Source organism: Apodemus sylvaticus, chromosome 15 (genome assembly GCF_947179515.1).
Source record: "Apodemus sylvaticus chromosome 15, mApoSyl1.1, whole genome shotgun sequence".
NCBI lineage: Eukaryota > Metazoa > Chordata > Mammalia > Rodentia > Muridae > Apodemus > Apodemus sylvaticus.
In genome coordinates this window covers 1,693,412-1,716,775 of record NC_067486.1, presented here as the reverse complement: position 1 = coordinate 1,716,775, position 23,364 = coordinate 1,693,412, and the positions used below count along the sequence as shown (strand labels likewise).

Below are 23,364 nucleotides of genomic sequence, written 5' to 3'. Positions count from 1 at the left end.
AAGTCTTATAAGAACAACATTTAATTGGGGCTGGTTTACCAGTTCAAGATTCAGTCCATTATCATCGAGGTGGGAGCAGGTCAGCATCCTGGCAGGCATGGTGCAGGAGAAGCTGAGAGTTCTACATTTTCATCTGAAGGCTACTAATAGAATACTGCTTCCAGGCAGCTTGGGCTAGGGTATTAAAGCCCATGCCCACAGTGACACATCTTCTCCAACAAGGCCACACCTACTGCAACAAGTGTACACCTTTTAATAGTGCCTCTCTCTGGGTCAAGCATATTCAAACCATCAGATACACACGCATATACATACATACATACATACATACATACTTACATTTTTAACCTTTAAAATGTGCAAATCCTGTTATTTGGGATAACACAATGATGTAGAATACACTAAGAGAAATGAATCAGTTACAGAAAGACAAGGGCGGTGTGATCTTGCGTGTCTGTGGCACACGCAACAATCGGATGCACAGAAACAAAGCAGAATGGCGGTTTCTAGAGGTGGGGATGAGGAACTGGGACAGAGGTGAGGTGAGGAGCCAGGACATTCTGGTTAAAGAGCACAAGGCTTTGGTTAGAGCAAGTGTGTTCTGGAAAGTCATATTAGTAATGATATGTCATGGATTCAACATAGATCCTAATTGTGTTCTGTATAAAAGGTGACTGGTGTATGGAATGATGGGTATGTGGATCAGCTCCATCTCATAATTCCCCAGCACCTGCTCGTATCAGCTTGATACATGGTGCCTACAGATTTATATTCTTCTTAGCTCCCATTCTGCCTTAATGAGCTGGGGCTTATGGCAACATTGCAAAACAGAACTGAAACCAAGCGGCGAGGCCTTCAGTCTTGGAGAGGATCCACGGGATGCAGGGAAGAGAGGGCTGTTCCTCTAGGGCAATGCTTCTCAACCTGTGGGTTATGACCTCCTTGGGGGGCACATATCAGATATCCTGCAAATCAGATATTTACATTATGATTCATACAGTAGCAAAATTACAGTCATGAAGTAGCAATGAAAATAATTGTATGGTTGGGGTCATCACAACATGAGGACCTGAACAAAGGGTCACAGGACACATATGCAAGTGTGTAATTGTATGTGAATATATATGAGTGTATGCAAGAATGTAGTAGGTAACCAGTGCACCAGGACCTGTGGAACTCTGCCCAGAGACCAGGCTGTTCCCATACCTGAGAAGGTGATGACTTAGACTTTTATGCTAGCCTAGGTTACTTGACTCCTGTCCTTATTTGTAAGGACAGGCAGCTGTGGTGATGTGTCATTTAGCATTCAGTGGTTTTTCTAGAATAACATTGGCTAGAACATGCCTCAGGACAGTTTCCTATCCTGAGGTGTTCTAAGTGTTCCAGTGTGGGCTTGTGAATGAGTCTTCAGGGACACCCCCAGCGATGTGGAAGCTCATGATGTTTTGGAGGTCAGGTCTGGAATGACGGACGGTTTGTCCTAGAGTTTGACAGTTTGAAACTTGAGTGCATAATCATGATTTGACATGTGACAACCCAGAACTTTCTAAGTGTTGAATCTTTGTCTTTTTCTCTGATTTGAACATTTTCTGCAGTTAAATTATTATTTTGTAAGAGCAGAGATTCAGTGTCTGGGTGTCTGTCACTTGTCTTGCATTGTTAAGTTTGAGAGCACTTAGTGTGTGCACCAGGTGTGATCTACTGACTCTTTTCCATTGATCTTTCTCTTAGTGAAACATGCCAGAAATCATGCCAGGTCATCAGTTTACACATAAATTCAAATTACAAATTGAAATAGACATCTACAACAGATACTATTTACATGCATATCCATTAGAAGTAGTTATCTGGCTAAACGTTCATCACTTGTCACAGTTCCACAGGTTCATGGAGAGTTAAAAACCATAACTAAGTTATTAGTGAAGTTTTATGCAGATAAACCCAGTCAGTATTTTATTTTATATCCTAGTACCTATAATAAATGGTTAGTTCCCTTTTAATGACATTTGATTAATAGTTTGGAATGTGCTCAGAGTAGTCAATGCCTGCTTACTATCACAGAAGCAATTACCTGGTGACACATGGGAGACTTGGAGAGTTCTCATTGCAGTTTTGACTGTCAGAAAGGACCTAATAGCAGTCTCACTATAAAAGAGCTTAATAAATACTGATATAATTTTAGGAATTCTTATAGGATCATCATTAAGAATTAAGACATTGTCTATTTGTCTATATAGCATCACTATAAGACAGTACACCTTTGTTGTTCTGTAGAAATCTGCTCAAAAGGGGTGATTATTATATATGTTTAATAATATCAGGAAAAGCATATTAATCTTTCCTAAAGGGATTTTCTCCTGGGCATTGCCTATCGGAGCAAATCCATCATCTTGCTAGGAAGATCACTTGCTAAGTTTTAGCTTGTCCTATGTCAGCTCCTGACCATGTAACTTCTGGGTGAAAAGCCTATGTCAGTGTAAAGTATTTCTTTCCCTGTCTTGTTTACAACAGGCCTAGGTTGGGGCTGTGAACAGAGACTGGCCACAACCCACTTACAGTGCTTGACTTATTGCCACCACGTCAGATGTGACTGCAGTGAAATTGTTCTGCATATTTACATAATTCTAAAATTCAATGTCCTTCTGAGTTTTCCCAATATGATAATTTCAATCAATAAAATGTGTTTTCCTGACCCTCTGCTGGATAATTGAAAACTGACTGAGGATTGCTGAGGGTCCTGTTTAATCTTACACAGAGGCCTTGGGATGGCAGTGTAGAGAGAAAGATCCAAACCCTTCGCCCATTTACCTGAGTGGGACCATGTGGCTTGTCCCACTATTGGAGGGTTTTGATAGAGGGAGATCAGAGATCCTTGCAATTCAGATAAAAAAGTTGCTGTGTTTAGTTTGAGATCTGAATCAGATGATGTTATTAGAAGGAAAATAGGTGAGGCTATTACCTAGAAAAAATATTAAGGAAAATGGATATTAGTGACCTCAACCGAGCTTGGCATGTGGAAGGCTTGGTTATGAGAGTGAGGTTGTAAAGAAACAAGAGCTCTGTACACAGACTTGGTATGTGACTTTAAGTTTTAGATTCTGGATTCCCTCTAGTCTAAAAGTTCATAGATTGGAACCATTAGCCAAGGAAGGAATAGTAGTAGTAGTAGTAGTAGTAGTAGTAGTAGTATGTGTGTGTGTGTGTGTGTGTGTGTCTATAGGACTGAGGATAGGGGATGAGAGGCAACAGAGTCATGTGATAAATCCTGGGATCCAGACTTTGGAGACCAGGGTGCAGATCTGAGTTTATTACACAGCACATGAACTTATATACAGTATTTGAACAAACCCCAAGACCCTAAATCACTGGCGAATCATATCTTGGACACACCATGTCCAATGAAAGCCCTGCCTGATGAGGTTCCTCAGGAGTGGGGGACTCCTTTACCTGTTAGGACTTCTGTGTTAGGACACCCATGAAGACCTGGAGGCAGCCACACCCCGGCTTTGGCTCCTTTATTGTGTCTCACGCATGCTTCTGAAGCCAGTTTAGATCTACCTTTAATACCTTGCATGGCAGAGCAGGACTCTTTGCAAGGAACTGCAGGATCCTCTGGTGCTTCGCTCTCCATCCCACTTTTTGCTTTACAAAGTCGACCTCCACATCCCACATGTGTGTGTATATGTAATGTGTGGCAGTGGCACTATTTGTACACGAACTTGTACATGAACTTGATTGAAAATGGATCTTAACATTAAGGAACTCAGATGTAGGCACATAGGTTCCTTCTTTGTTAAGGTTCCGCAGCACTAGTGTTTAAGTCAGAGGAGAGTATGCTTTGAGAATATGATTCTGCTGGGCTGGCATGCAGTGAGCAACCAGTTGGTGTGGAGAGATGATTAGCCAGTGATTTAGGGTCTTGAGATTGGTTCAAACACTGTGTATAACCTTATATGCTGTGCAATAAACTCAGATCTGCAGCCTTATACTGGTCTCCAAACTAGTGGCTGGCTTGGTTACTTAGAGCCTTTCTAGGTGCTGGAACTTTGTTGCTACTTTGTTTCCAACCCAATTACTGGGTAAAAGAAGTCTCAACTCCATCAGGAACAATACAAGCTATAAGCCTAGATTGGGCAGATCTTCCACTACACTACTCTATTCCCATCTATGTTATCCCTTATAACTTGGAGTTTCTCCAGGCCACGAGATTCTCTCCAGCCTCTCTGTAGATCCCCGTTCCTCTTCCCCTCCATCCCTTCCTACCCTTTTCTGTTGATCCTTTTTTCCTCCTCCACACCCTCAGCTCCTCCTCCTTCCTCCTGCACAATCTTTATTTGAAAAGTTAAGGCAGGGAGAAAGTTCCCAAGGTAATTCCTCTGTATCCCATCCCAGGAGTGGAATTAGCATCAAAATACAAGCCCAGAGCTATCCACAACACAACTTGTATAATTCTTAGATATCAAACTCAATTAGTATTCACTAGTTACATGGGAGGGCATCTACTACTTTCTTTCAAGTACCTATAGAGTATTTATTTTTCTGATTTTGAACCTATTTTCCTTGGGCTTAATCATTTAGTAATTCAATGCAGGGTCACTTTGAATAAAACTGGGTCTAAGTGAGGTTTTTCAAAATCAGGGAGAATTTATTTTTAGAACTCCTATCATCATTTTGCTAACGGGGCTTTCTCTTCTCCTTATTTTTCAGAATCTACTTATCACAATGAAATAAGGTAAGAAAGGTAAAATGGAAAAGTAAGTCAGAAGCAGGGGACTACAGGGCATGAGGGTTTATGTCACTCAATAAGTACTGATATAGAATACTCTGAAAAACATACCAATTACAAATTCATAAAGCAGCCCTACTTGTAGAATAACAGAGACCAATACATGTAGGTGAACTGTACCATGATCACCTGACATTTGCAATTCTCCCCACAAGAGGACACTGTGCACTGTGACTGTTGGCTTTTGTCCTGCCTCCATTAAGTCAGGCACCTGCAGAGGTTGCACTTGGACTTGAGGGGTGTGGCAGGACAGCAAACTAAGCCAGACAGATGCCTGTAAGGCATGTGGTATTGCTCTAGTAGAAAAATTAGGCATGGTTAGTGGCTTGTTCCAGCACTGAGAAGACAGGAGCAAAAAATGCCTCCCACTCCCATAACCATCCACAGTGGCTGCAAACACTTTTGAGGGAATTGAGTCCAGATTCACAGGAATACACAATAGCTGGTGTGTTCCCAGGAACATGTGATAGCCAGTGTGTTCACAGGAATACATGGTAGCCAGTGTGTTCACAGGAATATATGATAGTAGGTGTGTTCACAGGAACACATGGTAGCAGGTGTGTTCACAGGAACACATGGTAGCAGGTGTGTTCACAGGAATACATGGTAGCCAGTGTGTTCACAGGAATATATGATAGTAGGTGTGTTCACAGGAACACATGGTAGCAGGTGTGTTCACAGGAACACATGGTAGCAGGTGTGTTCACAGGAATGCATGGTAGTGTGTATATTCACAGAGATACATGAGAGCCATTGTGTTCCCAGGAATACATGGTAGCAAGTGTGTTCACAGGAATATGTGATAATAGGTGTGTTCACAGGAATATGTGATAGCTAGTGTGTTCATGGGAATACATAGTAGCTTCTGTGATATCTGTGGTATTGCCAGAATCACATAATTACACAGTTTAGTTGAAGATGTCTGCAGCCACATCTAGTATAAGGTATTTATTAGATAATATAAAGTTTTGAGGCTCTGAAACTTGAACTTTTGACTATGTATAGTTCCAAGGATGAATGGATGGATGGATGGATGGATGGATGGATGGATGATGGATGAATGGATGGATGGATAGGTAACAATTACTAAATGACTCTGCATTTGTCCTCTGGTTCTGCTTTAAAAACAACAATGACAACAACAACAACAACAACAACAACAAAACAAGTTCTGAGAGAAGCATCTACATTCTGAGGCATCATCCAGCAACAGTCTGGAAATTGCCCTTTGGGGCCTTACTGAGGTTAGGGAAGAGCAAAAACAAAACAAAACAAAACAAAACAAAAAAAACAACTCTTGGTGCATATTCTGGCGTTTCTCTTGATGATGGTTACCAGGTGATTGAAGTCTGGACTGTAGGCAGAGCAGGGTTGATTGTTACCACCACCTTCTATTCTGTTCTCAGGATTTGAGGATTTCAAGGCCCAGTAAAGCAACCCAGAGTTATTTAGCAAAATGGTGAAGAATAACAATAGGAATGTATAGCCACATGGGTAGACAACAGAATGACAGCTAAGACCCCCTTTCTGACACTCACAGCCGGGTGCTGTTAGGAGCTTTACAGGGTTCCAGTCTTACTGGTTTCTCACCATGGAATTATAGACCATTTCCACCTTGTGACTGAGGGCACTGAGGCAGAGGATTGATAATAATCTCTAGTGTTTCTCCTGCAAAGCGTCAGGGATGTAGACAGGGCAGCTGGCCCCAGGTGCAGGTTCCTCATCTATGTGCAGTTCCAGGTTGAAGACAGGTTGACTTGTCCTGGGGCATGGCAGGTAGCTTACTGCCTGACAGTCTTCCCATCTTTCCCCTTCCATTTGCCCAGGCTTCTGTCTTCAGCCACATACAATTTTTGCATCAAAATAACCAAACACATTTTTTTTGATGATTCAGTACACATTTAGTATAGAAAAGAAGTTAAAACACAGATAAGTCTGGGGAACAATGTTAATGTTACCTGTAGATCCATTGCCTAGATCCTATGTTTGTGTTTGCTTATATGTATGAGTATGTCCCTGCATATAAACAGAGATGTACATGCAGGCATTTTGTACAATCTGGACCAAAGCAACCATTATCTTACAGTGTGTTCTTTTTTACCTGACACTATTCTGAAGATTTCTGTTTACAAATACTTGCCTAATAAATAGCACTTTAGTCTGGTCATTTCTTTTTCTTTAGATGGTTTTATTTCATTTGTTTTACGAGAAGTGTGTATATAGTTTTATTACCTCCTTTTTCTGCTTGAAAACATAAATAAACACTTCTATATAACAGTATAGGAGTGAAAACAATTTTATTAGCAGGGCTAGAGAGATGGCTCAGAGGTTAAGAGCACTTGCTGCTCTTGCACAGGACCTGAATCCAGCTCGCATGCCAGGCAGCTCATGACCAACTCTAGATACACCTTTTCTACCCCATGAGCACCTGTGGTCACATGTTCAAACCCCCTCCACACCACCCCCACACAGATGTAGACATATACGCTTAACTTGAAACATCTTTAAAGATTTTTTAGTACTGATTTGTCTTACAAAGTGATGGATCTCATGACATTTTTATTCACAAATGTAAGTGCATGAAAGTATATTTACACAGTATGATTGATGTTCTCAATTACTTGAGCTGTGGTTTCTGCCCAAATTCAGAACTAGTGAGTCTGTAGTCCCACACTGCTCTTCTCAGGCCTGCCTTGGAGCCTTGTCTCCCCATCCCCCAAAGGCGACATCCTTCTAACATCTTTCTCTTTTCCCACACCTTAAGATTAGATCCATGTAAATGTCACAGAGACAATTGTCACACATACTCATTCAAACATGACTGCTCCCTAGAGCTTTGTACAGTGAGGCCCATGCACAATGTGTAATGTGGATGGAGATATTTTCCAATGACATAATGTTGTGCTCTTGCTGTATGTGGGTCTTGTCCTCTCAGCTTTCTGTGGGGCTTGGGCACAGTGTGTTTCAATGTCCTTGTGGAGAACTTGAATGCCCATCTCGTTCAGAGTTCTGTGCCATCCTTGAAGCAATGAGAGCCAGGCCACAGGGAAGGTGTGTTGAACAATCACCACAGTGGCCAAGAGAGCCCAGTGGGCACTGTCTCCCTGAGTATGAGTGAACTCTTATCTATCACCATTTTATGGGCAGTATGGAAGTCCATCACTGACTTATGTTGGCCCCTGTATTGTCTGTGGCTCAGGCGTGGGCGGTCTCTCAGGCATACCTTTGTATACATCACGACTGTTTCCTCAGCAGATGTTCTTAGGAGCTGAGACTGAATGCCCTCCATTATCTGGCTTTCCATTGTAAAGCTATGCCAGACTCTGCTTTGTTTGGGGGACCAGCATACTTTTTGTATAAAGGAATATACAGTAAATACTTTTGGTTTTGCCAGCCATAAAGTCTTTGTCCCAACAACCGCTGAGTTGTGTTGTTGTGACATGAAGGCAGCACCAGAAACTGATAGCAGCCAGGTGTGCCCGTGTGTCAGCAACTGATGGCAGAATGATTGGGCTCAGAGGTCATAGGTTACTGATCCCCTCAGTTAGCAGCTTCTAGGAGCAGAGTACTTACTGTGGGCTGAGCTGAGCCTGTCTCTCCCTCTCACTGACACGTCTGGATGCACAGACTATCCACCTGTACTCGGAGGTTGTAACCGGAATGGTCTAATTCCAGGAAATCTACAACCGTGAAGACATACAGAGAAGATCCTGAGACAAGATTAAAGAGTGGAAAGGAAAACTATGGGTACAGTTCGGATGAAGCAAGGGTTACACGTAAGTACCAGGCGGGGCACTGGAAAACTACAGGGAAGATGTATAGGAAGACTACACAGGCTGACATCACCAGTCTCTCAAGCAGGAATATCAAGACCCTGGGAGCAATCAGTGTTTGGATAGATTTTTTTTTTTTTAGAAGTTTTAGAGTTAAGAGTAGTCTAGGAGTAGATTTAGCAATAAAGATCTTACTCTCTGAATGTTAAAAAGATAGAAGTTTTAAGGCTTTTTCCTCCCCTGTATTTTTTTTTTTAAATTTATCAGATGGCCCTTTAACTTACTGCAGATAACTTCTTCCCAATTTAACCCAATTCGAGTAGGAGAGGCATATAGTACATCCCAGCAGATGGGATGATTGTTGGAAGGTTAAACTTCTGCCTTTGTGCAGAGTCTCATTTCATGAGACTATGTCACTATGGGGTGGGGACTCTCTGTAGGCAATGTCACAGTGATAGGCTTTGAAAGGATGAAACGAGAAAGAGGCACACACAGCTCCTTAGCACCTGGAAAGGGAGTCCCAGCCATGTGGGCTGGCAAAATGAGCCCCAAGGGGAGGCCCTTAGCCAGGCTGCCCTTGCTGAGATTGGGGCTCTGGTTTTTAGTATCCCCATTCTTCATCTGCCTCCCTTGTGCATCTGAGATTCTACATCACATTAAGGAGTTCCCCAAAGCATGAGCTTCTGCACCTGAAAACACCCAACTTCTTCCAGGATTTCTTGCCATTGTAAATTCACTAATACTTTGGGCATTTCTCAAATAGTGTGATCAAAATCATGCCTTAAACCTAACCTCTTTGCTCAAACCCCTGCTTTGCCCTGTGTTTATTTTCCTTGGTCAGCTAACAAAGCTGTGGGTCATCTTGTGTCTAGATAAGACCAATGTGTAAAGAAAGGAGATGCATGTTTAAGTCAGTTTTCTATGTTTTTATAGCACATGCATAAAGCACTGAGGTTTTAGACTTATGTAAAGAGAAATAACCAAGTACCAGCAGTACCATTATCATCTTTCCATCATCCTTGGAATTCTGAGCCTAACAGCAAAGATGAGGAGGAAACATTCATTTTGGTTGCACAGGCTTGGACCTGTGGTGAGCAGAGCATTTGGAGCAGAGTACTTACTTCATGGTGCTAGGAAATAAAGAGAGGGTCAGGAGCAGGCCAGGGGCCCAATAGTCTCCTTGAGGCCATCTTCCCTGTGACATAGCCTCTTCCCATTAGGCCACGCCCTTTAAAGACTCTTTATTTCTAGTAGTTCCAAGTCTTTAGTCCATGGGCCTGCAGGGGCATTCTGGATCTAAACTATAGAAATTATTTTATGCCAGAACTACATAGGAGCAAATGTGCTTAGTTAGCAATCCTAATTATTAGAATATGCAATCTTAAAAAAATCATATGTTGCACTGAAAAAAATTGTTCTCTTTCAGAGATTGCTTCTCTCCCTCCTAAATCTGGTGAAGTCAGCCTTCCAGAACAACGCAGCAGTAACCTTCCTTATCAGGTGTTGTAGAATATTTTGTATATTTTTTCCTTCCATTTAAAAAGGCATACCTTGTGGTAGGCACACACTGAAAATTCACTGTGGAAGAAACAGACAGCCTGTCAGGAATGGGGTACAGAGAGGAAGTATCTCTTTCTTTCCTTTGGAAATGACTGTAAGTCTAGTCTGGTGGTTTGAAAGGATGTACTCTGACTGGGGAGACACTGACCTGAGCTAGCAAAGTCGTGAGCCACATGCAACTTTGCTGTTTATTCTCTTTGATGGAGTCTCTAAGACCTGGGCTAGCTCTGCTGTCCTGGCTTCCTTGGAATCTGCATAAGCTCCACCTGCACTAGGACCTTGGGCCATTTGACTCATGGAAGGATGCTGGGTGCTGGGTTTGAAGGGCAGGAGAATAAATATGGTCTGCTGTGGATGTAAGGTCTGTGGCCATGAGGTTGAGAGTGGGGAAGATCCTGTTAAGACTGGAGTTTGGGTGGAGAAGGGAAGATGTCTGAAACCTCTTGGAGGTTGGAGCTGTCACTGACAGATTCCTGAGAGACAGGGTTTGGGTACAAAGAGCAAATGTGGAATGCTTCTGAGGTTCCCATTAGACACCATCATGGAGACTTAGTGTGCAGTTGAATGTGTAAGTCTGTAGTGCTTGATGCACAATAATTAAACTGCCGACTTGGAACTGTGAGAACACAGTATGCTCATTTTCTAATAGAGTCAGCACTGGTTGTCATACATGTGTGAGTTGGAGTTAATATGCAGAAAAGATTTTACATATGAAAAATTGGCAAAAAATAACCAGCAACTTTCTCTGACCCATACAAGTGAATTCCTAGAAAGATGAACCCCAGGGGATCCCACCCTGATCTCCCCAGTTAGGACGGATGCTCTTCTCTTTTTAGAAAAGCTTTCTCAGATCTCCAAGTCACTCACTGGATGGTCTGATCTGTGCAGTGACTGCTGTTGGCTTGTGGAGGTGGCATCTAGCGTGTTTGTCTTTGTGGTCCCTGATTGTTCTTTTTGGACACATGGACTGACTTAGATTTCCTGAAAGCTCTAGGTTGTGGTTTTTTTTTTTCCTTGTCTCTGGGATCCAGCTGCCTGCATACATTCTGCCATTGACACAGACCTTTTAGGCTTTAAGTGGGTAGGAGACTCTGGTGCTCAGGTAGATAGCTTAGAAACTTAAGCCATCTTAGGGGGACACAGGAAGCCAGCAGAGGATACAGGGGGCACTGTGGCACAAATGAAGATAGGTCTCAGTGAGAGAGTACTAGCATCTAGTACACACAGTAGTCACTTCCTTGGGCTAAGTAGCAGGAAAACAAAGAGGTCAATTTTTCTCAGTAATGCAGATCTTGGGTTTGTGTATCCTTGGATGGATGTGGAGCTTTAGAAGTGGGGGAAAAGACACAGGGTTTCTTTTTTTTTTCTTTCTTTTTTTTCTTCGATATATTTTTTATTTACATTTCAAATGATTTCCCCTTTTCTAGCCCCCCACTCCCCAAAAGTCCCATTAGCCCCCTTCTCTCCCCCTGTTCTCCCACCCACCCCTTCCCACTTCCCTGTTCTGGTTTTGCCCTATACTGCTTCACTGAGTCTTTCCAGAACAAGGGGCCACTCCTCCGTTCTTCTTGTACCTCATTTGATGTGTGGATTATGTTTTGGGTATTCCAGTTTTCTAGGTTAATATCCACTTATTAGTGAGTGCATACTATGATTCATCTTTTGAGACTGGGTTACCTCACTTAGTATTATGTTCTCCAGCTCCATCCATTTGCCTAAGAATTTCATGAATTCATCATTTGTAATGGCTGCATAGTACTCCATTGTGTATATATACCACATTTTTTTGCATTCACTCTTCTGTTGAGGGATATCTGGGTTCTTTCCAGCTTCTGGCTATTATAAATATGGCTGTTATGAACATAGTGGAGCATGTATCCTTATTACATGCTGGGGAATCCTCTGGGTATATGCCCAGGAGTGGTAAAGCAGGATCTTCTGGAAGTGAGGTGCCCAGTTTTCTGTGGAACCACCAGACTGATTTCCAGAGTGGTTGTACCAATTTGCAACCCCACCAGCAGTGGAGGAGTGTTCCTCTTTCTCCACATCCTTGCCAACACCTGCTGTCTCCTGAATTTTTAATCTTAGCCATTCTGACTGGTGTAAGGTAAAATTTCAGGGTTGTTTTGATTTGCATTTCCCTAATGACTAATGAAGCTGAGTGTTTTTTAAGATGCTTCTCCACCATCCAAAGTTCTTCAGGTGAGAATTCCTTGTTTAACTCTGTACCCCATTTTTTAATAGGGTTATTTGGTTTTCTGGAGTCTAACTTCTTGAGTTCTTTATATATATTGGGTTGGTGAAGATCTTTTCCTAATTTGTTGGTTGTCCTTTTGATGGTGTCCTTTGCCTTACAGAAACTTTGTAATTTTATGAGGTCCCATTTGTCAATTCTTGATCTTAGAGCATATGCTATTGGTGTTCTGTTCAGAAACATCCCCTGTACAGATGTCCTCAAGAGTGTTCCCCAGTTTCTTTTCTAGCTTCAGAGTGTTGGCTTTATGTGGAGGTCCTTGATCTGCTTGGAGTTGAGCTTAGTACAAGGAGACAAGGATGGATCAATTCACATTCTTCTGCATGCTGACCTCCAGTTGAACCAGCACCATTTGTTGAAAAGGCTATCTTTTTTTCCATTGGATGTTTTCAGCCCCTTTGTTGAGGATCAAGTGGCCATATGTTGTGTGGGTTCATTTCTGGATCTTCAATCCTGTTCCATTGATCTGCCTGCCTGTCACTGTACCAATACCATGCAGTTTTTAACACTATTGCTCTGTAGTATTGCTTGAGGTCAGGGATACTGATTCCCCCAGAATTTCTTTTGTTGTTGAGAATAGTTTTAGCTACCCTAGGTTTTTTGTTATTCCAGATGAATTTGAGAATTGCTCTTTCTAACTCTGTGAAGAATTGAGTTGGGATTTTGATGGGTATTGCGTTGAATCTGTATATTGCTTTTGGCAAAATGGCCATTTTAACTATATTAATCCTGCTGATCCATGAGCATGGGAGGTTTTTCCATTTTTTGAGGTCTTCTTCCATTTCCTTCTTCAGAGTCTTGAAGTTCTTGTCATACAGATCTTTCACATGTTTGGTAAGAGTTACCCCAAGGTACTTTATACGGTTTGTGGCTATTGTGAAGGGGGTCATTTCCTTAATTTCTTTCTCAGCCTGTTTATCCTTTGAGTATAGGAAGGCTACTGATTTGCTTGAGTTGATTTTATAACCTGCCACTTTGCTGAAGTTGTTTATGAGCTGTAGGAGTTCTCTAGTGGAGTTTTTTGGGTCACTTAGGTAGACTATCATATCATCTGCAAATAATTATAGTTTGACTTCTTCCTTTCCAATTTGTATCCCTTTGACCTCCTTATGTTGTCTAATTGCCCGAGCTAGTACCTCAAGTACAATATTGAAAAGATAAGGAGAAAGGGGGCAGCCCTGTCTAGTCCCTGATTTTAGTGGGATTGCTTCAAGTTTCTCTCCATTTAGTTTGATGCTGGCTACCAGTTTGCTATATATTGCTTTGACTATGTTTAGGTATGGGCCTGAATTCCTGTTCTTTCCAAGATTTAAGCATGAAAGGATGCTGAATTTTGTCAAATGCTTTTTCAGCATCCAATGAAATGACCATGTGGTTTTTTTCCTTTGAGTTTGTTTATGTAGTGGATTGCATTGATAGATTTCCTTATATTGAACCAACCCTGCATTCCTGGGATAAAGCCTACTTGATGATCGTTTTGATGTGTTCTTGGATTCAGTTGGCAAGAATTTTATTGAGTATTTTTGCATCGATGTTCATAAGGGAAACTGGTCTGAAGTTCTCTTTCTTTGTTGAATCTTTGTGTGGTTTTGGTATCAGCGTAATTGTGGCTTCGTAGAAGAAATTGGGTAGTGTTCCTTCTGTTTCTATTTTGTGGAATAGTTTGAAGAGTATTGGTGTTAGGTCTTCTTTGAGGGTCTGATAGAATTCTGCACTGAAACCATCTGGTCCTGTGCTTTTTTTGGTTGGAAGACTTTCTATGACCCCTTCTATTTCTTTAGGGGTTATGGGACTGTTTAGATGATCTATTTAGTCCTGATTTAATTTTGGTATTTGGTATCTGTCAAGGAAATTGTCCATTTCCTCCAGATTCTCCTGTTGTGTTGAGTATAGGCTTTTGTAGTAGGATCTGATGATTTTTTTTTGGATTTCCTCAGTTTCTGTTGTTATATCCCCCTTTTCATTTCTAATTTTGTTAATTTGGATACTTTCTCTGTGCCCTTTGGTCAGTCTGGCTAAGGGTTTATCTATCTTGTTGATTTTCTCAAAGAACCAGCTCCTGGAATCATTGATTCTTTGTATGGTTCTCTTTGTTTCCACTTGATTGATTTCAGCCTTGAGTTTGATGATTTCCTGTCTTCTACTCCTCCTAGGTGAATTGGCTTCTTTTTGTTCCAGGGATTTCAGGTGTGTCATTAAGCTGTTAGTGTATGCTCTCTCCATTTTCTTTTTGGAGGCACTCAGGGCTATGAGTTTTCCTCTTAGCACCACTTTCAGTGTGTCCCAAAGATTTGGGTATGTTGTGCCTTCATTTTCATTAAATTCTAAAAAGTCTCTGATTTCTTTCTTTATTTCTTCTTTGGCCAAGGTGTCATTGAGTAGAGTATTGTTCAGCCTCCATGTGTATGTGGGCTTTCTGTTGTTTTTGTTGCTATTGAAAACTACTCTTACACCATAGTGATCTGATAGGAGGCATGGGATTAGTTCGATCTTATATTTCTTGAGGTCTGTCTTGTGACCAATTATATGATCGATTTTGGAGAAGGTACCATGAGGTGCTGAGAAAAAGGTATATTCTTTTGCTTTAGGGTGAAATGTTCTATAAATATCAGTCAAATCCAATTGGTCCAAAGATTAAATTAGTTTTACTGTGTCCCTGTTTAGTTTCTGTTTTCCTGATCGGTCCATTGAGGAGAGTGGAGTGTTGAAGTCCCCCACAATTATTGTGTTAGGTGCAATGTGTGCTTTGAGCTTTAGTAAAGTTTCTTTTATGAATGAGGGTGCCCTTGCATTTGGTGCATAGATGTTCAGAATTGAAAGTTCTTCTTGGTGGATTTTTCCTTTGACCAGCAAGAAGTGTCCCTCAGTGTCTCTTTTGATGACTTTAGGTTGAAAGTCAGTTTTATCTGATATTAGAATGGCTACTCCGGCTTGTTTCCCAAGACCATTGGCTTGTAAAATTGTCTTCCAGCCTTTTACTCTAAGGTAGTTTTTGTCTTTGACACTGAGGTGTATCTCCTGTATGCAGCAAAATGTAGGGTCCTGTTTCCTTATCCAGTCTAAAGTTAGTCTCTGTCTTTTTATTAGGGAATTGAGTCCATTGATGTTAAGAGATATTAAGGAATAGTGATTATTACTTCCTGTCATTTTTGATGTTATTTTTATATTTGATTGGTTATCTTCTTTTGGGTTTGTTGAAGGAAGGTAACTATCTTGCTTTTTCCACAGTGTAGTTTCCCTCCTTGTTTTGGAGTTTTCCTCCTATTATTCTTTGCAGAGCTGGGTTTGTGGAAAGATATTGTGTAAATTTGGTTTTGTCATGGAATATCTTGGTTTCTCCATCTATGATGAATGAGAGTTTTGCTGGGTATAGTAGTCTTGGCTGACATTTGTGTTCTCTTAGAGTCTGCATGAGATCTGCCCAGGATCTTCTAGCTTTCATGGTCTCTGGTGAGAAGTCTGGTGTGATTTGATAGGTCTTCCTTTATATGTTACTTGGCCTTTTTCTCTTACTGCCTTTAATATTCTTTCTTTGTTTAGTGCATTTGGGGTTTTGATTATTATGTGATGGGAGGTATTTCTGCTCAGGTCTAGTTTGTTTGGAGTTCTGTAGGCTTCTTGTATATTCATAGGCATCTCTCTCTTTAAGTTGGGAAAGTTTTCTTCCATAATTTTGTTGAAGATATTTGCTGGCCCTTTCAATTGTAAATCTTCACTCTCATCTATACCTATAATTCTTAGGTTTGGTCTTCTCATTGTATCCTGGATTTCCTGGATGTTTTGGGATATAAGCTTTTTGCATTTTCTTTGACTGTTGAGTCAATGGTTTCTATGGTATCTTTGGCATCTGAGATTCCTTCTTCCATCTCTTTTATTCTGTTGTTGATATTTGCATCTATGACCCCTGATTTCTTCTCAAGGTTTTCTATCTCCAAAGTTGTCTCCCTTTGTGATTTCTTAGTTGTTTCTACTTCTGTTTTTAGATCCAGGATGGTTTTGCTCAGTTCCATCATTTGTTTGTGTTTTCCTTTAATTCTTTAAGAGATTTTTGTGTTTCCTCTTTCATGACTTCTGCCTGATGACTCAAGTTCTCCTGCATTTCTTTAAGTTTTTTTTTTTTTTTTTTTTTTTTTTTTTTTTTTTTTTTTTTTTTTTTTTTGCGTTTCTTCTTTATTGGCTTCTATCTCTTGAGCTTTATTCTCCTGCATTTCTTTAAGTGATTTTTGTGTTTCCATTATACGGGTTTCTAGCTTCTTTATGTTCCCGTGTATTTCTTTAAGAGATTAATTTATGTCCTTTTTGTGTTCTTCTAACAGCATCATGACCAGTGATTTTAAATCCAAATCTTGTTTCTCTGGTGTATTGGCATAACCAGGACTTGCTGATTTTGGAGAGTTTGGTTCAGATGCTGCCATATTGCCTAGATTTCTGTTAGTAGCGTTCCTGCATTTGCCCTTTGCCATCTTGTTCTCTGGAGCTAGTTGGTCTTGTTTCTGGCTAGTGATTGAGCCTCCTGAGAGGCTCTAGGGCTATTTCTGCAACACTGGATGGCTGGGTTTCCCCTGTTGTAGATTGCTGACGTGCTGTCCTCCTCTTGGGTGCCCTTGCAGCCCTAGTGTGCTTTGCCCCAGATTGTGTCTGTGAACCAGATGGTACCTGTTTGCTCCTTCAGAGAGTGCTGAGGGTGTATGCTGCGGGACCTTTTCTGCGTGTTGGTCACTCTGCTGGGCAGCTGACCTCCCAACCGGGTTATTGCACACAAGGCTAGCCTAGCTGCTCAGGCCCTGAGTCTAGGCAAAAGCCTAGCAGGCCAAGGTCCGAGCAAAGTTCCCCTCAGGCTATGAGTATTAATTGGGTCTGTCAGGTGGCCAGGATGGCGGGTGTGTGCACGGTCCCTGAAAGTGCTGGGAGAGTCTGCTGGGCTAACAACCTCCTGGCCAGGTTGGCACACAGACGGCCCACCGAGCAGCCGTCCAGGGCCTGGGTGCAGGCCAATGCCCATCAGGCTTAGACCCCTGCGATGTTGGCCTCCGGTTATGTTTGCGTACCTCAGTCTGTCTGATTTCTCTGGTGTCCAAGAACCAAGATGGAGGCGAGTCTCTCGTAACTGACTGGCGGGAGGCAGAGGGAGACAGGGTTTCTTTAGAAGCACTGGTCTAGTGACCAAGAGGTAGCAGATAAAGGGAATAATGGGCAGGCTGTGGTAAGTATTGTATGTCTAGTCTTGGTGGCTCTACCTGGGTAGGATCATGGGTTGTTAAGGACAGGTGGCTGAGAGGCTCCCTGCCACCCAGCTGCAAGCATGATGTGTGAGATACTCTTCTTGTTTTGACAGAATGCCTAGGAAAAGCAAAGACAGAACATTGTAGCACTTCTATCACAGTATCACTTCAAACATTGTAGCACGTCATGAAGGCCAGCTCCTCATCTCAGCCAAGTCTAGGATTCTCTGGATGGTGATGGGCAGTGTTTCTCAGAGCTTTTGTCTCCTGTAAGGATGTGATAGTTTGTGTACCCTCCATCCTCCATCCTTCTTCCATCCAGCACTGATCTGTGCCCCTAGAAAGGTAGGGAAGATGTCTGAGAGTGTTCATGATCCCTTCTGAGGCTTCAGTGTGGCTTCAGTTTGTCCCAGGCCCCTCATATCACTACAAGGGCATTTCTGTTTGTGCCCTGGCCTCCAGCTCTTCTCCAGCGTATAATGCTGGCTAGTTAGATTTCAGGGTTGTTGTCTACAAGCTGTGCTATTTTGAGGATCCACCCCCCTCTTCCATCCAGATCACAGGCTGAAAAGTCTATAGTCTGAGCTCTCTAGCTATGAGCCAGCCTGCAGTCAGTGTTCTTCCTCATCTGGATTGCTGGGGAGCTGCATTGGGCCAGATAAATGGTGTATCCAAAGAGACACGGTACCACTGGCAACAGAGGCTCCTGCTTGCTGCTAATAGGACTTAGAGCAGGCAAAGCTTGGTTCTGTAAGCAGCACAGCAACTGCCAAGCAGGAGCTCAGGGCTACACATAGCTCAAGAGATGGCAGTATTTGGGGCTATTCGGGGTTTCCTGTCAATGCCTCAGCTTCCAGGACCTCTGAGCTCCACGCACCTGTATCTCCATCTCCAGGCTGGTGAGATCTGCTACATATGCATCTTTATCCTGGACCATGTGACATGATTCTAATCACAGCCTATGTCCAGCAGTTACCCTGCAGCAGGCTCACTTTTGGAATGCTGGGAGACCCCATCTTCTGACGGAACAGCTCTTATGACTCTTTTCTGTTCCATGTCTTTCCAGTTGAAGTCTAGAGTGCTGTTGTCCACTGCCATGGAGAAGGCATGTGGGGTGGGGGGTGCTCTTGAGTCAAACCCTTCATCATCTTCTGATAGTTTCAGTGCAGAGTCCTTGTAAGACTTCAGAAGGGTAAGGATTGTCACAGGGACAGAGTGTTAGGGGGCTGGAGGTGTGCCCCACAGAAAGCCTGCCACCGTGGCCGGAATCTTAAGAAGGACAGTAGCTGCCATAGATCATCACAGAGGATGGAAAGCTCTATCAATGGTGCAAGATATAGGCTTTCAGAACTGCTTAACCCTCCATTGCCTAGGGCTCCTTTTTGTTCAACCCCATGTGTGGGGTCTTCCTAGGATATTGGAGTATTAAAGATTTATTTGTTTTATATGTATGAGTGTTTTTGCCCATGTGTGTGTGTGTGTGTGTGTGCGTGTGTGTGCGCACGTGCGCGTGTGTTGTATGTGCAGAACCATCAGAGAAACCAGAATAGGGTGTCAGAACTCATGGAAGTGAAGTTATGGATGATTGTGAGTTGCTCTATAGTTGTGAGGAATGGGACTTGGGTCCTCTATAAGAGCAGCATATTTTCCTAATCACCGTACCATCTCTTCAGCTCCAGGGAGTTTTTGTCTTAGGAATTTGTACTCCCAATTCATGTCATACCTTGATAGAAACATGGCGGTGTATTTCCAAATGCTGAACACCTGAATTCCTAAAGAATGCTGGGTAAATACGAAGTATGCATGGCACATATAGAAACCTGTGCCTGGTTCTCTGATAAATCAATGCAGCATATCCAAGAAACACTTGGGATGCTTGTGCAAGCCTTTAGGGCTCTTCCAGAGTGCCTAGACAAGAGAAAGACTAAGAACTTGTATTTTCACATGTTCCTCAGATGACCTGCTTGGGGAAACTGTTCTTGTAGACACAGGCAGCCTCTTTGTAAGGCAGTGTCCTCTCTGAGTTCTAGGAGGCTGCCCAAGCTGTACCTCGTGTGCCCACGGCAGTGAGCTTCCCATGCTTCTCGGTATAGTGATCAGCACCAAGCACACGGTCTCAAGGATCAAACACCCCCCCATCTGCAGCAGAAGTTTTTTCTTTTTAGTCTCTAGTGTTTTAGATGTGTTCTAAGACATACCACATCGAATATGACTAGGAGAATAGATTTTAGGCTGTAGAAACCAGCTCAGACATTAAATGTCTAGAAGAGTTGGAAGAGAAAAAGATTATCAAAATGGACACATGCCAAGCATGACCCACCCCTCTTCAGTGCTGGCTCTGGTCATGATGGGGTGTGTGGTTAGGATATGGAACGTGGCCATTGATTACTAAGTAAGAGCTTGTCATAGTGGTAGATGGAGCTCAGGTATACTATGACTGACACACCTTAGGACTGAACTCACAAGGCTTTAATGTTTGCTACAAATCAAAATCAGCTCATGGGACAGCGAGCCTTTTTAATTTTGGTCTAAAACCATGGGCTTTATGAATGCCTTCTACCTAGATAAGTATGCAACAGAAATGGCCATCTTTCCTTATCCCTTCTCCTCTTCTGGGGCCTTCATTTGCGGTCAGTCGAGTTCTCCGGTGTTTTTTTTTTTTTTTTTTTTTTTTAGCAATTCTGTCTCTTTACCATTTAGTTTTTTGAGGGCATATGAATGTTTCATAACTCAGCATGTGCCTTCCCCACTAATCCATTCCCCCTGTTGAGATAAACAGAAATAAACCTGTGATAAATTTAGAAAGCGGCAGTGCATTTGTGCACCCCAGCAGCGTAAACAGAGGCAAACAACTGCAAAAAGCCTCCAACACTCCCAGCAGAAGGAGCCCTCCAGAGACACCCCCAGCAAGACACACTACCCCGACAAGCAGGCTTCCTTTCCTCATTGGGAGTCTGTGAATGAATGCCACACAGCCAGGAGCTTGAGACTCTTCCCACTCAAGATCCACAATGTTCCACTGCAGCTGAATAATTCATCCTGCCCTGCTGCATTATTTAAGACGTTCGATAACGCTCACTGTGCCCTGCAGTCTGAACTGCTACTCTCAGGGCAGGCAGGGAAAATGGGTTGCACATAACTTTTTTGCTGTTGAGACAGGGTTTTACTGTGTGGTTCAGAGTAGTTTGGATTCATGATCCTCCTGCCTCAGTCTCCCAGGTTTATGGGCACGTGTTAGCTTGTACTCACATCCTCTTGGGGTGATGTCACTGGCCAGGCTTAGTCTAGAAGGTTTCTGAATGAGAAACCAGTGCCACACGAAACTGCAGGAGACACAGGGGTGGTGGATTTCAGGTCAGCCCTTCCATTTTGCTTTTGCTCTTTTAGAAGGAATGTGTGTTATTTGAAGACATCCATAAATATCTTATGTTTAAAAAGAAAAACACCTACCAGGTAAAGTAAAAACTTCCGTAGGGAGACTAGAAAACAAAACAAAACACAGAATCTTTGCATCTGTAACTTGGTTTGGTAAAAGTAATCTTGGATCCTTGGAATGAGCTTGTTCCTCGGGCTTGCTTGGAAAGCATGCAGAGTGTGTTGCAGAAGAAAAAGGAGGAGAGGGCATGCCTTATCCCTGTTCCCTAGTGCGTCTTCCCAGGTGAGGGCCTCTCAGGTGAGCACAGTGCCTGAGAGGCCCAGCGAGGGAGCACACTGACCTTTCTACCTTTGTTACCAGGAACTCAATAATCATCGGCCCAGCCCAGCAACTCATCCGCGGGTTTCCTTTGACATCGCCAGTCCTCAGAAGGTCAGAAATGTGACGTTAGTGTAATAAAGACTTCTCGTGTCTATACTTTGTGCACACCCACCACATCAATGCCATTCTGTTCCATATCCTGAGACCGGGTCTCAGTTTTACCAAAGAGGCTGCATCGGAGTCGCTGGAGCTGATGTTTTATGGTGACAGGAGGAATCGGTTTTCCTACATTCCAAGAAGAATTTGATTTTGAGACATATCACGTCTTTGGCGAATTCCTCAAGGTGGCCTAGTGAGACCTGAGGGTCTGTCATGGTGACATTCCTCATGACTTGACACCCCTGCTAATCCAACAAAGGGCAGATACAGGTTCTGCCGTGACCTTCAAAATGCTTCTGTTGTCTGAGATCATGGAAATGTGGTCTTAGTGTTTCACAGCTAGGGACATTGCTGAACACGGTTACAGAACCAAGAGCCTAACAACTAGAATCAGCTGTATCTTGTGAGTAACTGGCAACTGGAGCTCAGGGATGCAGTAAGAGGAGAGGCAGCGTGTATGTCCTGATGCTCTCCAGAAGAGAGTCCTATGTGCTCCCTGGTCCTAGTCACCATGGCTGTGGGAGAATTAGGTGTAGATTCTGCCTGAGGAGGGACAAAACTTACATTCTGCCAGCATCATGAAAGAACTGGAAAGAGATATATACTTTTTAATAAACAAATGAAAAGCCAAACACCTTGTATTATTTTTTCTATTGTTGCATTTTCTAATTTATCCTTTGAGACTTTCATAGGTGGATACAATGTGCTTTTATCCATTCTATGATGTTAAAACCTCCTCAGACTCTTCCCAGACCTCCCAACACCCCCATTCCAACTTCACACCTCTACCTTTTCAACCGGTTCTGCTGTATATGGATGGGTGTAGGGATGCCCACTGGAAAATGGACAATTTACCCAGGGCTTACACTGCTACATTGTAGTCCATCACTGAAAGAAGCCTAGACAGGAACTCAAACAGGGCAGGAACCTGGAGGCAGGAGCTGATGCAGAGGCCATGGAGGGTGCTGCTTCCTTCCTTGCTTCTCGTGGTTTGCTCAGCCTGCTTTCTTATATAGTCCATGGATGGAATGGGCTGGACTTTCTCACATCAATCACTAAGAAAATGCCCTACAGGTTTGTCTACAGTCTAATCTCACAGAGATGTTTTCTTGAGACTCCTACCTCTCTGATGACCATGCTTGTGTTAAGTTGACATGAAACCATCCTGGACACCTTCCATGCTGTGATACTAACTGGCTTGGTCTTGCACAAGCCTTGTCCAGGCAGCCATGGCTGCTGTGAGTTCATGAGTGCAGTAGTCCTGCTGGGTCCAGGAGGCAATGATGTTTTATCAGTCTTCCCTGACATCTGGCTCTTATAGTCTCTCTATCCCTTCCTCTGTGATGGTTCTTGAGCCTTGGCCAGCAAGGGGATGATACAGTTGCCTGTTTAGGGTGAACATTCCACAATCCATTATTCTCTGCACATTGACTGATTATGAGTTTGTATTAACTGCTGTCCACTGAATGAAGAGATATCCCTGGTGAGGGAGAGGTGAAAATTGGTGCTGCCTTTTAAAAATTATTTTATGTATATGGGTGCTTCTCCTGCATTAATGCATGTATATCATATGTGTGTGGTGCCCATAGTTGCCAGAAAAGGGCATTGTACCCTCTAGAAGTAGAGTTAAAGACAGCTGTTAGCTGCCATGTGGATGCTGGGAAATGAACATGAGTTCCCTGGAAGAGCAATCAATGTTCTTAACCACGGAGCCATCTCTCCATCCCTGCTGCTGCCTTTCTCAATGCTAAGATCTGGGTGGTAATTCAAAGAATTACAGCATTTAGAAATGAAGCAGTTTTCAAGAAGGAAGTCAGGAGACCTTGGTGGCCCATCTTCATGTCTTCCCATCCAGTGTAAATTAACATGTATGTTTGTATTCAGCATGAAATCTCTGCCATTTCCAAGTCCCC

The 23,364-nt window shown here is 42.7% G+C and overlaps 1 protein-coding gene across 1 annotated transcript in view; it reads left to right on the top strand.

Annotated features, from left to right (window-relative positions):
* Igsf5 (immunoglobulin superfamily member 5) overlaps window positions 1-22,072 on the top strand; it is a 47,816-nt gene extending 25,744 nt beyond the window's left edge. Inside the window, exons 6-9 of the mRNA XM_052158426.1 lie at window positions 4,708-4,732; window positions 8,462-8,562; window positions 9,986-10,059; window positions 21,332-22,072. Of these exons, the coding sequence (XP_052014386.1) occupies window positions 4,708-4,732; window positions 8,462-8,562; window positions 9,986-10,059; window positions 21,332-21,427 (296 nt within the window). The 3' untranslated portion in view covers window positions 21,428-22,072. The remainder of the gene's footprint in view (window positions 1-4,707; window positions 4,733-8,461; window positions 8,563-9,985; window positions 10,060-21,331) is intronic.
* Window positions 22,073-23,364: the final 1,292 nt, after the last annotated feature.